The following is a 15768-nucleotide window of genomic DNA, read 5'->3' as shown; positions in this document are numbered from 1 at the left end:
GAAAAATTAAATTCTGGATAGGCCAAGAAATAACTCTGTTCTGGTTTATTCATGTAAATTGAATGAAATGAATTTAATTAGAATGATTCAAATTATTTTTCAATTTGAAGGTAGTGATGCTCGTTGCGTCATACAGACGTATTTGACCATAGTTTGAGTTAATTTGACATCATTCAATTTGAAGTACAGAATTCATACATAAACATAGAGCTTTTCTCGATTGTTTGTACCAGAAACACAACTGTTATATACTGTCATTTGTTGGCACTTCGCGATGTCATTTGATCGAGCAGAAGAGTGAATAACTTTTGGCAGGAATGACCCAATCTGTATGTTTTTTCCGTTAACCAGATATTGCAGCCCTACGAACGACACCCTCAGAAGCCAAAACTTGTGCGAGCAAAGGACTAATGCGGCCATACCTTTTAACGTGTGATTACCAACACGGGCGTTCAACCAGGGGCTTGAACCATCGACTCACACATCGGCCGATTTATTGAGTGAACAAAGCACCCACGCCGAACCGCTCGACTACCGTATAATATCAACTGAATACACCTAATACCGAAGCCAATTGAGGATTGTTGGCACAAATTCGAAATGAATTCTCAATATATAGAAATGAAATAAAACAATGTTCTTGGTTTAGAGTGAGAATCACAGTTTAATCTAATGAAGTACATTCAAATACTGAAGAACTACTGTATTATCGATGTCTATTTAGAGATTCTACTACGCATTGCGAGTGATTTATAATTCGAATGATAATTTGATTATGCAAACAATTCGATAACTAATAATTCGATTAAAAACATAATTTGATTATGATCATTCAGTTAGGAAAAAATTTCGAAAGAAAGTTTTGTGACATTTTTTTTGTGGATAACATTTCAACTGAATTGAAATCCAAACAATGTATATTTTTTGACTTATACTTATTATGTATTCCTAATTACAGTGATTATGAACCACACTTGATCAATTTGTCTTTTAATTTCATATTTTCTAGAGTTCCGAAAATTTTGGATAATCTCCCAAAAGAAACACATTACCCATTCTGTTGAAACTGAACAGCATTGTATTTAAATCCAAAATAATTGTTCCTATCCATGCTTGTTTATTACTGTATTGATGAAATAATGGTATCATAATTTATGTGGATTATTATTATTGAGTAATATCTGATATTATTTTGATGTGTATTAATGTAGTAGATATGATTGTTATGAAATACCGAATATTCAGAATATTTTATCAACATTTGTGAATTTGAAAACATACATCAATAATAGAGATATACAACTAGTCACCTTCTATTCCTAGAAGCTGATTTTTCATCTAACAAATTATCAAAACAAATATTTCAAGTGAACAAAACCAATCAGACAAACAATGTATTCCAGTTAAAACGAGCCAACCTGATGGAGTTAGTTGATATGACTATGAAAACAGGTTATTTTGCACATGATTCTCCGACCCAATGATGACTCACCCCACTATGTGATGAGTGGTAATTGGTTGATAATACTGCTGCGCCCTGCATTTTCACAAAAACATTCAATTAAGTGATACTACCAGATGATACATAATATACATTAACAGGTATTCGAGCTGACTTCACGCCCAACCCAGCATTTTTTTCAAATTTTCATTTAAGAATAGTAAAGGGTATAAAGTGAAATATAAATCTTGATAATTGAGTTAATAAAAAAGGTGCAGTAAATACCTATACATATGAAATAATTTGAGTTAGATGACATAATGTAAGTGGGAAAAGCCCCTATAGTAAGTCGCGCCATAATATCACTGATTAACCATATTTTGGGACCATTCATTTTGGTAAAAAATATGTCAAATGGAATAATCTAGTTATGCTGAGTGTTAATAACGTTATTTCGCACTTGATTCTTTAGTGCGAAATGAGGTAGTTTTTCAACAACATGGAGCGCTTCTTCATTGCGTGTTATCAGTTGGACAGTTCCTCGATAATAACTCACCTCCGATTGACTCCACTGGACTTTTTCATGGGTGTGGTTCAAATAAAAAGTTAATAAGACACTCAACTATGATAGATTATTTCAGGGAAGAAGTTACCAGATGCTCTAGGTTACTAACACCTAGGTATAGGTTGCACCCACCGATTTGGAAAAAAAATTGTGTATACTTCTCAGTCTGATAGTCAAAATGTTTCCTATAAAAACTTGATTCATCAATGGATTCGTTTTCTAGTGACAGCCCTAGATTGTAAGGTTATACGAGGGTGATCTAAAAAATTTCCAACCTCGACATGAAGATAGCAGAGGATAGCTAGTGAATTCTGTTGTTCATCTATTGACAGTTTCAGCCATTTTTGACGCGCAATTTTTATGTAACATTCGTTTGAGTGAGTTTGTTCGTGTAAGAATTCAACTGGAATATTATCGTTGAGGTGACGTTTCGGGTTTCACCGGAAGTGACGTTATCTTTGTTATTTTTAATGGCACACCCTGTATTTCACCTCATTTTTGAATTTTTCTCATGACTTAGATTCTAGCCCATATATCATACCGTATATCCAAAATGAACCGTTTTCGAGTTATTGAAGTTTTTTTAGAAAAAGTGCAGATGCAGCCTCTCGAACATACGTCATTTTTATGTAAATTACCATTTTTTAAAATATGCAGCTAGTGAATCGTGATAATTGAAGGTTGAACGGATCACGCATCATTTTCACGTCCACTGAATAATCCACAGGGTGCGCAAAAACTAGTGTCCAATAAGTGAATGAGAAAAATTTAAAATCTCAACTTTTTCAAATTGGAACCCCGATTTTTTTCCTCCAGGTTCAATTCTTTTATGAAAATAAACCCTAGTTATGATACACTTCCCTATACCCAAAACTCATAATTTTGGAGATATTCCATTATATTTACATACTTTCCCGAAACGTTGATATTTTTAGTAGGCTGCTGTCCATCTTCCAACACAATGTTTGGTGACAAATGAAATAAAGTTGTTTATTGTCAGATTTGTGCTCTCAAAAGGTACAATATGGCTGGTGCTGGTTATAATAATCACGATTTTTTTAACTTATTGGTGATTTATGGCGAATGCAATAAGGTGTTAACAAGAACATGTAATACTTATGCTGCAAGGTATCCAGAAAAACCGAAACTATCTCCAGATTTCATTAGAAGATTAATCTTCAATCTTACAAACTTTGGATCATTCGAAAGGAAAATTATCAAAACTTAAACGGTGGTTGACAATGAAGATAATGGGATTACAGTGCTTGGGTACAGTGCGGCACGAGATTTGGAATTGAATAATATGTCCATGCAGAGAATATTAGCAAAACATAAATGGCATCCGTATTCTCATACTTTAGTCCATGGCCTGAAGCTATCCGATTATGAGAGAAGAATTAACTTTGCGGAGTTCTTCATTATGAAAAATCAAGAAAACGTCCAATTTTTGAGGAATATTATATGGAGCGATGAAGCGAAATTAACACAAACTGGGATATTCAACAAGCGGAATTCTCACTACTGAAGCGATACAAACCCGCATTCAGTTCGGGAACGTCAATTTCAAGACCGTTGGAATTTCAATGTTTACTGCGCAATAGTGATGCTTCACTACTATGACGAAAATATAAATGGTTAGTTGAAAAGTATCGGAATTGTATTGTTTCATTGATTTAAAAAAATTAAAATACATCACTCAAGAAAATGGCATCAAGGTAGGCTATGTAATAAACATTCATAGCATCTAGAAAATTATGGCCAACGCGATGGTGTATTCTAACACGCCAACAACAGAAGAAGATTTTCAGCAGAGAGTTCGTACTGTTTTCAACTCTATTCCACCAGACATGATAAGACGAGTTGTAGGAGACTTCATACGGAGGAGTGTAAAATGTTTAGAAGTTGGAGGCAATGTATTTGAACATTTGTTGCAATAAAAAAAGCGATTGGCAAAAGTGTCACATGTTCTTGTCTAGTATTGAAACTAAATTTGAAATTGTTGTTTATTCTAATCATGATTTTTGTCTTGAATATAGGATTATTTTTCATTAGATATTCAATGGAAAGTAGGTAACAGAGAAATTTTGTCGTACAAAATTGGGTGGTAAAAACGTAAATCCTCGCGTGATAATAACTTCTATTGCGGAATATCACCAAAATTATAAGTTTTGGGTATAGGGAAGTGTATCATGACTAGGGTTTATTTTCATAATAGAATTGAACCTTGAGGAAAAAATGGGGGTTCCAATTGAAAGAGTTGAGATTTTTAATTTTTCTCATTCACTTATTGGGCCCTAATTTTTGCGCACCCTGTGGATTATTCAGTGGATGTGAAAATGATGCGTGATCCGTTCAACCTTCAGTTATCACGATTCACTAGCTGCATATTTTTAAAAATTTGAATTTACATGAAAATGACGTATGTTCGAGAGGCTGTCACTTTTTCTAAAAAAACTCGAATAACTCGAAAACGGTTCATTTTGGCTTCAGGGTATGATACATAAGTTAGAATCTAAATCATGAGAAGAATTCAAAAATGAAGTGAAATACAGGGTGTGCCACTAAAAATTACAAAAATAACGTCACTTCCGGTGAAACCCAAAACGTCACCTCAACGAAAATATTTCAGTTGAATTCTCCATTAGTTCTTCATCTATCCTGTCAATTTTCATAATCGCCCTAGTTTCAGTTTTCTATATATAGATCGCGTTAACTCGTCAAGATATACCCTGTATGATAATACGAAGATGTAAAGCAAAAATAATATTCTTGATTGTAAAACAACGCCTGAGCTCTTGCCTGATGAAGGGTCGATTTTGAAGTGTTGATGGTCGATCATCTCGCAAGGGTTTCTGCATCCCTCGCTGAACAGATGCGTAACAGATGGGTCTGAACATCCCCCCGGCCTTGGAAGTCCCGGCGTTCCTGACTTACAACGGGTTATGGACATAAACGGTTCACTGCTCTAGTAACTTTTCCAGTTACGGTACGTATTACAGCAACTCTGGCGACGTCATCTCTACCCCTGATTAATTCTACAACTCTTCCTAGTCGCCACATCGCAGGAGGAAGATTGTTGTCTCGGACAAGTACTAATTGTCCTAACTGAAGGTCGCCCTGGGCACTTTTCCATCGAGTTCTTTGTTGGAGTTCGCATACATACTCACGAATCCAAATGTGTTGGAGCATTCTTTGCAAATGTTGGTACTGAGTGAGGCGTTGGCAGGTTGAGTCAAACGTGGTTCTGGTAATGACATCATTGTTCTTCCAATTGATATTGATATAAATGTACCAGTGATAGACAGGTTAAATCATTGGGAAAGGCTCTCATAGGAAATAAAGGACGAGAGTTGAGGACGGATTCAATACGAATAAGTATAGCTTGAAAATCAAGTATATATAACTTGAAATTTCCCATGGTGCATTTTAAGTTGTATTTTACGCTGCGCACCCCGGCCTCCCAAATTCCCCCAAAATTCGAAGAATTGCAAAGTATGAAGTGCCACTTTATACCTTGTTTAGCGAAAAAATCACAAATGTTTGCGGTACATAACTCAAGATCGGTTAATTTGATGTTGAATGAAATGTGTAAACCATAATGATTGATATACGTTTCCGGTAATGCCTTTGTTGTTTTATCTATAACGAAATATGTCAACGCGAATGAATGAATAATTTCACATTTATTATATTATATGAAAGACATTTTATCGTTTATACCTGCCACTATCATGTTAGTCTTTTCCGTGGGCAAATTCAATTTTTGACAGAGTTCTGTGCTAATGAAGCTTGATTGTGATCCACAATCAAGTAATGAACGGGTTATGACGAAATCGTTTTTGCGATCCGAAACGTATACCTACTTATGCTGTTGACAAAATAGTATTTTGTACTGCTGCTCTATTACAGTGAGCAAGATGCAAATGCATCGCCTGCCTGCGATGCATTTGCATCTTGCTATATGGTCGTTATGACATTCATGTTTTCATCATTTTCACGCGTTTTGTGTTTACTATTGCATTTCTTACACCCGGCTCATTTGCAATCCTGAGTTCGATAATTGCGACGTAAACAATTGCTGCATACTTATGATGCACTGTTTGGAACCTTTGGTGTAGTAATGAATATTACTAGAGTTTTTTCTAACACCAAATCGTTATTTTTAACACCTCGACACGTGTTTCGATCACCAACGGATCATCTTCAAAGAGGAAGATTAAAACTAGGAACTAGTGCGAGCTAATCCTATTTATGCTATAGCATAAATAATAGCTAATCCTATTTATGCTATAGCATAAATGTGTTTATGCTATAGCATAAATAGGATTAGCTATCATTATAGGATTATGCTATAGCATAAATAGGATTAGCTCGCACTAATTCCTAGTTTCAATCTTCCTCTTTGAAGATGATCACTTGGTGATCGAAACACGTGTCGAAGTGTTAAAAATAACGATTTGGTTTTGAAAAAACTCCAGTATTATTGATTGCTGCATAATTTAAGTTATTTAACTTTGGCATATCTCTCTTTGACAGACAGTTGAAAAATCAGGACATTAAAAAAGTATATGTTTTACATAAAAAACTCGATTTTTTTTTCTAGTTCTCATGATCATTAACCCGACTCATGAGTGATCTGGTGTCACGTCGTTTATTTCGTTTAATTTCGTTTAACGTCTTTTGTTTTTAAATTTATTTCTAGTTTCGACTAAATCGGCTCGTTTTTCAATACATTCGTTAAAAATGTTCAACGTAATCGTATCGTGTTTCGTGATTTCCCTTTTCCATTAGCAGGCGGTGGTAATGTCTAACTCACTTGCTACAATATAAATGATTAAAGTATCCCAGGAATCAGTGGCTTCCCCTAACTTTTTAAGGCTACTTATATGATTCAATAAATGATCTCGTAAGTTTCGAATTTTTGCCGCTGTTGCGTGCGATGTCGATTCTATCTCAAATATTGCTATGATATGGTTTTGAATTATTAACCGTACATTGTCAAATCTGTCGCATAACGTACTCCAAGCAGTTTCATAATTTATTGCCGTAAATTCGAGTGATTGGATTACCTGAGGAGCAAATCCAACCAAAGAGGCTCTCAAAAAATGAAATTTTTAAATTTCATTTATCTGGGGATTTTTTCTAATGATGACTCAAAAATTTCTCGAAATTCTAACCATGCTTCATAAGATCCGTCAAACTTGGGCAACTTTAACTCTGGCAATCTTTAACTTTCGAGGTGTTTTGATTGTGAAAAGCCGAATCTCGACTATTGTTTGTATTGTTACTAGCATTAGATATTTTTGAGAGTTGATTTAGCTTTCACTATAAATGAATTGAATTCATTTTTAAAATCCCCCCGTTCTTTTAATTGCTCATGGAAATTTTCGACTTCACCCTCTACGTCACCCTGTACTTCATCAAACTCCTGCATTTTATGTTCAATCGCTTGAAAGCGTCGCTCTAATTGAATTACATCTTCTCTGAATATTACTGGAGTTTTTTCCCAACACCAAATCGTTATTTTTAATACCTCGACACGTGTTTCGATCACCAAGTGATCATCTTCAAAGAAGAAGATTAAACTGTTTCAATCTTCCTTTTTGAAGATGATCACTTGGTGATCGAAACACGTGTCGAAGTGTTAAAAATAATGATTTGGTGTTGGGAAAAAACTCCAATAATATTCATTACCACACCAAAGGTTCCAAACAGTACATCATTAATACATCTTCTCTGTTTAATGATTCTGGGAAACCCTGTAGGTAACTCTCAAACAACGTTTTAAGGCTAGCTCGTCTTCGTGTTAATATTTTATTGATTGGCATTGTCTCAGATTATTTTTTCGTATAATTCAAATTGAATAATGTTAATTTATTAGGTATAACACCCTAAATCGTATAGGTAATAATTCTTGAAATAATAACGTATGTGAACGTTATTTTTCAACGTATAATGAGAATTGAAATTCACAAATATTGAAATCTTCACTTGATTCGTATTGAATGGTATAATAAAGGACAGAAAAAGGAACAAACTCACCGCCAGTCACCACGATGTGAAAGTCCAGTCATCTAGCTTGCGGTTCTCGACTGTCTCATTGCTTCCGCCTCAGAACTTGTTTGGTCGATTATACACTGCACAAATGGCATTGTTTGATTGACTTGTAATTTTTAATTTTTAGTTTTCTTCTAATATCCGGCTCGAAAGACCATATGTTCGTGAAGTGAAAATGTGATACTGGTTTTCGAAGTAAATAATGATACAGAAATGTACAGCAAAAATAATATTCTCAATTGTACAACAACGCCTGAGCTCTTTCCTGCTGAAGGGTCATTTTTGAAGTGTTGATAGTCGATCATCTCACAAGGGTTTCTGTATCCCCCGTTGAACAGATGCCTGACAGATGGGTCTGAACAGAGTTGATGTAAGTGTTTTTATGAAAATGAATCGAGCCGTCATTAAATATTTGTTTTAGAAAGGCAATATGCCTACGCCGATTAAAAATGAGTTGGATTCTGTGTGGGGGCTCTGCACCATCATTTACCACAGTGAAATTTTGTGCAGCTGAATTTGAACGTGACTCAAGAGCTTAGGAGACGATGAACGTTCGGGACGTCCAAAAACTGCGACTACCGACGAAAATATCGCCAAAGTTCACCAAATGGTGATAAACGACCACTGAATTGAAGTGAGAGAGATGACAGGGGTTACGAACATGTCAAAAAAAGGTGTTTGTCATATATTGAATCAACATTTAGGCATGAGAGAGCTGCCCGCTCGTTTGGTGCCACGTTTTCTCACGTTAGACCAAAAACGTGTACAAATGAACATTTTCAACGATCTGTTAGCGCAGTTTACGCGCAATCAATCCAAGTTTTGGCGCCGATTAATTAGTCCAGTTCCCAGAGAATTTCACTTACAAAAGGTGGGGTAGAAGATTTTATTTTTTATTTCGTTTCGATGGGTATAAAGAGTAAAATATAAAAAATGTGACTGAATCTGGACTCGGCACAACTTTTGGTAGCCGAAAAACCTCGGAATTTTCGGGCATTTTTCGTTTTTTTTCGCAATATCTCGAAAAGAAGTGGTTCTAGCGAAAAACAGTTATATCACAAAGTTGTAGATCATTAAATTCCCTACAAAGTTTATGATTTTTTTTTATTTTTGATTTTTTTTTCTACGACCGATAGGAAGCGAGCTACAGCATCTCAAAGACCATTTTTCTCAAAATGGTAAAAAAGACAAATAGCGCCTTCTTTTGTGTGTGTTATTGCGACCCATGCATTCTTTGGTTGTATTTTCGAATTATATTTTGGTCCGATAAGGTTCTTCAGACCCCCCACCATCACCACCACCCCTACCCCCTCACTCCCCAATTTGATAACTCATGAGGAATGAGTTGGCATATCGAAACCTCTACAGTCCAATGAATTTGAGAAAAAGCTCTTCAAGCTATTCGCCGAACTTTCGTATTGTTGAAAATCTTCATCAGGGCCTAAAGTCAATACAGTGAAACAAAACTATGGTGAATGAAATGAAAAGAGTTTTTTTTCCACAAACTGGTGCTCAGCAGAAAATTCGAAATATGCGTTATTGTTATGAAAATGAAGTAGAATGATCTAGAATTTTTATGTGAACCCCCCATTACAAAATTAATCACCAACTAAAGGAATAAAGGAGAGAAGTGAAGTATTTAATTACAATTGAATCATTGAAAAATTGACCAATGAAAAGAGAAGTTAACCTTTCACTTCACTTCCTTCTCAGGCATTTCGACGGTCCTGGTTCCTCACGAACAGGTGCCATGATGGGTGGCTCCTCTTAGACCTCATCCATGGTTGATGAGGTGAATGTATCATCCTCTTCATCACCATCTGTGTCCAGGTCGGAGGGACATTGTCGCAGTCGGTGCCTCTGCATTTCTTGCAGATGCTGGGTCATTTCAACCCGGCTTTGACGCACGAGCAGGCTCGCTGACATCCAGATCTGCAAGTGCACGAGACACTTTCAAGTAGACTTTTGGGTCGCAATAACACACACAATCGGCCATAGAAGAAAAAATTACAAATGAAATTTGTAGGAAATGTAATGCTCTACAACTTTGTATAGGGACTGTTTTTCGCTAGAAAATATTGCGAAAAAAACAAAAAATGGCCGAAAATTTCGAGTAACATTTTTTATACTTTAGTCTTTATACCCATTAAAACTAAATAAAAAAATAAAATCTTCTACTCCGCCTTTTGTAAGGTGAATCCCTTTTTTGGTCTCTGGGAACTGGACTAAATTACACCATCATACGCGCGACACAAAAATACAGTCCAGAGGACTGGAAAGGGGGACCTGGCACCAAAAAAAGCAAAAACTGTTTTTTTGGTTGAGGAAGGGATAGCGACTATTTTTTGAGATCGTTATTTCAATCGATTATGTTCAAAATGGAAAAACTAATACAGAAGCATACTACGCATCAATCCTAGATAAGCTGGATGCAGAAGTTGCAGAAAAACTGCTACATATGCAGAAAAAAAATCATGTTTCACAACGCACCATCTCACACCTTAGCGGTTGCCATGGCGAAAATTCACGAATTACAGTTTGAACTGATTGACCATCTGCCTCACTCGCCAGATCTAACCATGAGCGACTTTTGTTCCCTAATCTAAAAATTGCGCTCAAGTGACAGGTATTCTCGTTAAATGAAGAGGCAATTATTTTGCAAAGGAAAACGCCGAGCACTATTTGGACTGGTTACAGAGATGAGAACATCGCTGGGAGAAGTATGAAGAGCTGAAAGAAGACAATGTTGAAAAAGAAAAAAATCTAAAAAAAATGGGTTGTATCTCTGTTACGTCGGAAACTTCTCAGACCACCCGCGTATTCTAGTGTCATTTCGAAAAGATGGGAGGTGACGTGGTGAATGGATACTTGTGTTTTTTATAGTTTGTATCGTGCAAAAAGCAAAATGAAAAGTTGCAATTTTCGGAACTTCAGTGGGCTGTTTCACCTTTTTTTCATTATGTAACAGAGGAAACAGAAGCTCGTTTATACTGTAGGGACTTTTCCTACAGCTGCTTAGTATGAAAACATGTAAATTCTTTATTGTCAAGCAGTCAATCGAAATCCAACACTGTAATCGAACACTCGAAAATCGAGTAGTCGAATTCTCGAGATGTGTGTTGGCTAACCTGAACTTCCGGTTCACCACCTGAGGAGAAATCCAGAGTCAGGAGTTCTTTCTGGTGCGAACTGTGGAGTGAGTAACATCGAGTCTATTCACGGAGGGTCAGGCCTGCAAACCACGTGGCCCCCGTTCTGCAAACCACGTGGCCCCTCAAATTCTTCTTGCTATTTTGTCGTAGTGTTTTGTAGTTGTGTTGTGTTAATAAATATTATCGTTGAACACGTGTAAACAATAATTTACCTATCACCGTCCCGACAATACCATTATATTCAATTTGATCGTCCTCAGTTCGAACATTTAATGAGATACATTTTTTTTTCTAGTTCGAAATGAACTAAAAACTTTTGTTTTCTAAATTCTTATTTCTGTTACATTCATTAGTATCATACAAGAGTTTTTTGAATATTCCGATTAGTGAAATTATGAATACAGGTTGACCTTCCAATTTGAAATCGATATAATAAACTCAAAAGAGTATTATACTTTTTTCTAACTTTACTTATCGTCAAATGTCAAAAATATTGCAGGGTTGGATATTGAATTGAAATACCTGGCAAATAAGTATCACTTGACTATTATTCCTATTCAAAGTTTAAAACATGTAAGTTGTTAAGGGAAAGATAAGGCTGCCCAGTGGTTGAATTTCACATAAAAATGTGTCCCCCTTGAAAACTGAAGTTGACGTGTTTCAAATTTTTTACAGTCTCAATATCGTGTCCCGTTTCAACTGGAATGCACTGTATTTTCAATGTACCTGAGTTGTTGACGAAATGATATGTAGCCCAAGCAAAAAATGCTGTAATCACTGAAAAGAAAACCAAAGATTTGGCTTTTCTCTTAACTACGGTTATTAGTATGGGTTGAGTCAGCCCTTTATTCTCGACATCTATCACTTGGTGATCTTCGTTTGAAATGTTTTCATCCTGCAAAAAAATGATTATTAAAATTACAAAGATTGTACGATAATCATAATAGGTGAGGAAACGTATAGACGATCTATATCACATTAAAGTTGAAATGAATATTACTGGAGTTTTTTCCCAACACCAAACCGTTATTTCAACACCTCGACACGTGTTTCGATCACCAAGTGATCATATTCAAGAGAAAGATCAAACTGTTTGATCTTTGCAAATAATTGCAAAAAGTACAATGAAATGTGATGTTGCACTATCATGCATATACAATATTAAATTTTTTGTTGCCAAGAGTATATTTTCGAGTAGCAGCAGCGGCAGTTGTTGTTGAAGGAAGTTGAAATGAGACTGTCAGTCAAGTCATCCAGGCAATTCTGAATGGCATTTCTAACAAAATTGCTCAAATTCCATTCGAGAAAAATACATAGGCCTATTTATCATTAATCTCCAAAAATGTCGAATATTTCATGATATATAATCTCCCAAACTGTATCGATCAGGTGGAACCATTGCTTCATTGTTTTTTCATTTCTCTGAAACAATTCTCAGAACCTTAAAACTCTACACATGATATTGGAATACATACCATATACTGACAATATTCTAACCACAACATTTTTTCGAATACACAACGAATATTATTATTATTATTATTTTTTACTGTAGTGTGCGCTGGTCAGGCCCTATCCCCCGAAGCCCCGATACATTCTAGAGGGCGCGCCAGCATTATCAACCAACGACCACTCCCCACACCGTGGGGTAAGTGATCATTGGGTCCGATAATCATGTGCCCTGAGCAAGCGTAGTGAGCCAAGAATGAAGGCCATCTGTATGACTGTGCGGCAAGCCGGTCTGATTTTGATATTCGAGAGTATAGAGGACATCTTACCACCAAGGACTCCAATAATCAGAACAACCATTTTGACAGAGTGATCTGGATAGAGTCTGCGGAATTCGAAGAGAAAATCTCGACATTTTATCTGTTTTTCCTCCTCTTTTCGGACGATATTCGTCTCGCCAGGGCTGAAAACTCCATGACAAATATCGTCTTGCTCTGGTGGTCGAGAAAGACTACATCAGCTTATTAGCTTGTATGAGCCTGAGGGTGGGGAACGAATAGTTCCAATCATGATTATACTTATTATTATTATTATTATTATATTTGGTAAACCTATTCAGTTTTGATGACAATACAACTCAACAAATTATGTATCATTGTAAATCCAAATTGGCCGCAGCAACAAAATAACGGATTACAAATGTTCTCACTAACACCTCAATATCGGTATCAAATGAAAGGGCTTGACTAGTAGAATATTAATACATATTTGAAAAGATACAGATTCAAGATGACCACTGCTACAAAATAGCGAATTACATATTACTTCGTAATACTGAGGCACTGAATCAACTGAACAGAATTGGAAGGATTGAGTAACAAAATTTTAAACTAAGAACTAAAATAAAATGAATATTTTTTATGTTAATCGATTTTATTGAAAAAAATAATGATGTAGATAATGTAATTAAAACTAAAAAATAATACGGAAGGTCATAATTCTAGGTAGCAGTCATCATACTACTTCCCTCAGCAATCTAGGGTATTCATCATATAAAAAAAATTACATCGTTGGGCGTAGTATTCACTTACTCACTCAGGTTTCGCTACGCCCAACGATTTAACTGCCCGTATATTGCTGAGGAGAGTGGTGTGATGACTGCTACCTAGAACCTTTCGGCTTCTATTTATTTCAAGTACATTATCTGCATCATTATCATCTTTTTTCAATAAAACCGTTTGACATAAAAAAATTACTTAATTCATTCTACTTCAATTATGAACCATTATGCAACCCTCTTCTTCTCTATTTCGAAGTGTCAATAGCCCACCTTTCAGTTCTTAAGAGGGATTTTCGGAACTATAATAATGACACATGACACAGTTCAGCAAATTGCTGTAGATTTATAAAAACCGGAAACAATTAATGCCATTTAGTAAATTCAAAATACTCACAGTTAGGATGTTTTCAGTTGATTTTTCCATTATTGAATTTGTTCGAAATCCAACAACATTGTCATTTCTTCAGGAAAGATATAACTTCCACTTTTTCCGTATATTACTGAAATGAAAGAAATATATCATTTTTAATCATTCATTTGAAAAATAAATTCATGGTAACAACTACTTGTCATTACCAACGACAAATAATGAGTGAAAATGATAGTTGAACATTGTGTTTACTGCTGAGTTACTAAACTATATCCATCCAACAAACGAAGTAACTCAAACAAAGATAGATGCGTGATCAAAGCATCACCAACACGCACATTTTCATGTTTCGGACCAAATAAACAAGCCTCCTTACGCTGGCCAATCAGATTCAACTGCAATCGGCGGGCGGAATTCAGTGTCGAAGTGGTCAGTTGAGTTTAAACACATGTGGTGTGTACAGACACGATATTTTAAAGAACATTTTTAAAATGACAAGTACTGGTACGGCTAAAGAAACTGCTGATTCATGTACCTGATACTCCACTTGAAAAATTCTCCTGTACCCAGTCGCATATTATTAACAAAAATAATTAAATGTTGGCATTCCTTAGTGTGACTCTGTACAAGCAGACTTGTCTGGGAGATCACGTGCACTATGCATGATAATGTTTTGGAGCACTGCATTTTTTAGATAGACAGAGTATAGTGACCTACGAGTGTAAGAAACTCTTAAAGCGAGTATTCTTTTGTAACACATGACCCGTAACGTAACATAAAGTCGCATTTTCATTTATGAATTGAATGTCTTTTTTTATAATGTTACCCAGATTTGGTGCTGAATAGCTCATAATGCAAGTGTCTCATGGCGAAATATCGGATATCCACCAGTGAGGATGACAGTGTTCCATGTAGGTGAAATTTTACTTGTTTGAATGAATAGAGAAACGTGTTTTTTTATAATTCAGTGTTCATATAATAGTATTTGTTTTGAAAGTATTTTTCTTACGTGTAATTCAATGTTTATATTTTACAATTAGTGTCTAAAAGTTACTTCTTTGCATGCTCTACAAATCTTCTACATTGATTCCTTACTTTCTTTGGAAGATTACCACATTGTTTCGCATAAAGATTTGCCATATTCAACAATTATATTATTTTTGTATGTCAAATACAAAATGTCCCTAACCAAGTTAGCATCATCAAGAGATGACACACAAGTTCTTTTGCGGGAAACAAATAAATATTATGCTTGAGGTATTTTCAAAATAACTAAATCACTAGTTTTCACAACGTTTCCATTGATACTTCTCATTCACGTGGACATTTGGTACAACATGTTTGTGATGTCTTTTTCAAAGGAGTTCAATCGGTAAGAAAGCTCAAACCTATTCTTATTGTTGTTGGGCTATGTTAGAAGTCTCTTATATAGCCCAACTTCTACTGCAACGGATATAATTCTTGGGAGCTTCAATTCGAAAAGTTATCTTTCATTATCTAATGAACGTTGAAATGTCTATTGGCAAACTATAATATTTTACAGATACCTACAAGTCTCATATATCACACCATGAATCAGAAGGAGCACCGCATTTTGTTATTTTTTAGTTAACCAAATTCAATTCATGATCAAAGATGGCTAGATTTTAGGTATTGAAGATCCACACGCAGGTA

The 15768-nt window shown here is 35.5% G+C and overlaps 1 protein-coding gene across 4 annotated transcripts in view; it reads right to left on the bottom strand.

Moving 5' to 3' along the window:
- Positions 1-15768, bottom strand: part of LOC111505532 (uncharacterized transporter YutK) — a 72992-nt gene that overhangs the window by 40758 nt on the left and 16466 nt on the right. For all 4 annotated transcript variants that reach the window (XM_074172394.1, XM_074172393.1, XM_074172395.1 and 1 more), the window contains exons 2-3: positions 14119-14224; positions 11942-12110 (exon numbers count right to left, since the gene is read on the bottom strand). In XM_074172394.1, the coding sequence (XP_074028495.1) occupies positions 11942-12110; positions 14119-14148 (199 nt within the window). In that variant the 5' untranslated portion in view covers positions 14149-14224. The remainder of the gene's footprint in view (positions 1-11941; positions 12111-14118; positions 14225-15768) is intronic.

The sequence above is a fragment of the Leptinotarsa decemlineata genome, unplaced genomic scaffold (genome assembly GCF_025532065.1).
Source record: "Leptinotarsa decemlineata unplaced genomic scaffold, Ldec_3_MD MMD2_tig00000090_RagTag_RagTag, whole genome shotgun sequence".
NCBI lineage: Eukaryota > Metazoa > Arthropoda > Insecta > Coleoptera > Chrysomelidae > Leptinotarsa > Leptinotarsa decemlineata.
This window is presented reverse-complemented; position numbering and strand designations above follow the sequence as displayed.